Source organism: Oryzias melastigma, unplaced genomic scaffold (assembly GCF_002922805.2).
Source record: "Oryzias melastigma strain HK-1 unplaced genomic scaffold, ASM292280v2 sc05741, whole genome shotgun sequence".
Taxonomy (NCBI): Eukaryota; Metazoa; Chordata; class Actinopteri; order Beloniformes; family Adrianichthyidae; genus Oryzias; species Oryzias melastigma.
The window spans coordinates 1-1440 of NW_023422306.1; the positions used below are offsets into that span (position 1 = coordinate 1).

The following is a 1440-nucleotide window of genomic DNA, read 5'->3' on the forward strand; positions in this document are numbered from 1 at the left end:
CATGCCTGGAGAGTACATAGCATTTTACTGTAATTGCTCCTCGAGTACCTAACCTTCTGATATGATCTCCTCTCTCTCTCTGTGCTCTTTACTCACGGCTCTCTTGTGAGCACTTGATTTTAAACGACAGACCATATAATGTTTCTGTTTTAATACGGCTTTTATTGTTATCCTAATTGCACTGTTTCTCTTCAGGTCCACGGGGAAAGAGTTTGCTCTGAAGATCATCGACAAAGCTCGATGCAGGGGCAAGGTTTGGTTCTTTTGTCTTTCCTGTTCACTGCATTCCCTCAAGCTGTTCTCACACACTTTTACTAAGGAATATGCGTCACTCTCCGTATTAACAGGCAGCTCATGGTTCCCTCATCTTCTGACCAACTTGCTGTTTCTTTTTTTTCCTCTCACATCTTCAATAATCTTCACACTGAATCTCATGACACTTATTCTAACGCGACAAGTGACAGCAGTGCAGACTCTGATGTGAATCGCTGAATGTGAGTGTGCATTCTCAGGAGCATCTCATCGAGAATGAAGTAGCTGTTCTGCGGAGGGTGAAGCACCCCAACATCATCATGCTGGTTGAGGAGATGGACACGCCCTCTGAGCTCTGCCTGGTTATGGAGCTGGTAAAGGTACATTTTATTCTTTGTTTTTTTCTTTTTTTATTACATTCTGCCTTATTTTTTACGATAACGTAAAATCTCTGCACGACAGGGTGGAGATTTATTTGACTCCATCACCTCTTCAGCCAAATACACAGAGAGAGACGCTAGTATGATGGTCTCCAACCTGGCTGGAGCTCTGAAGTACCTGCACAGTATGAACATCGTCCACAGGGACATTAAACCGGAGAACCTGCTGGTAAACTCCAACAAACTCCTTTATTTGTGTCCAAATCCAGCTTCTCTGTGTTTCAACGGAGTGTTTGACTTCAGGTGTTTGAGCATCACGATGGCACCAAGTCACTGAAGCTGGGAGACTTCGGGCTGGCCACAGTGGTGGAGGGGCCGCTGTATACCGTGTGTGGCACCCCCACGTATGTGGCTCCAGAAATCATTGCCGAGACCGGGTAAATGGGATTTTTTTATAGTTCTTAGTGTTAGTTTAACGCTAAAATAATAGCATGAATGGACCGTGCAGTGTGAGATTTCACTGAGTGTGTTTTTCTACAGGTACGGTCTGAAAGTGGATATCTGGGCAGCGGGGGTGATCGCTTACATCCTTCTGTGTGGCTTCCCCCCCTTTAGGAGGTACTTCCTTCCTTTTCTTCTGCTTTGTTTAAGCGTGTCCACAGAACCGCAGCAGCAGTTCAGCGTCATGAGTTGTCGAGACAATAAAAAAGCAACTTGATATGTGAAATATAAGCTTTTGTTGTACTCTTTTTTTTGTAAAAAAAAAAAATGACATGATTTAAGGTAATAGTGATTTTTTTTTTTTGCA

The 1440-nt window shown here is 43.5% G+C and overlaps 1 protein-coding gene across 1 annotated transcript; it reads left to right on the forward strand.

Annotated features, from left to right (window-relative positions):
• Positions 1-163: 163 nt before the first annotated feature.
• LOC112138577 (serine/threonine-protein kinase DCLK1) lies at positions 164-1350 on the forward strand (the record flags this gene model as incomplete). Its single annotated transcript, XM_024261137.2, has 5 exons — positions 164-253; positions 513-632; positions 715-861; positions 936-1069; positions 1173-1350. Coding segments are annotated over 5 exons (669 nt in total), but the record flags the coding sequence as incomplete, so codon positions are not given.
• Between the last annotated feature and the right edge of the window lie 90 nt (positions 1351-1440).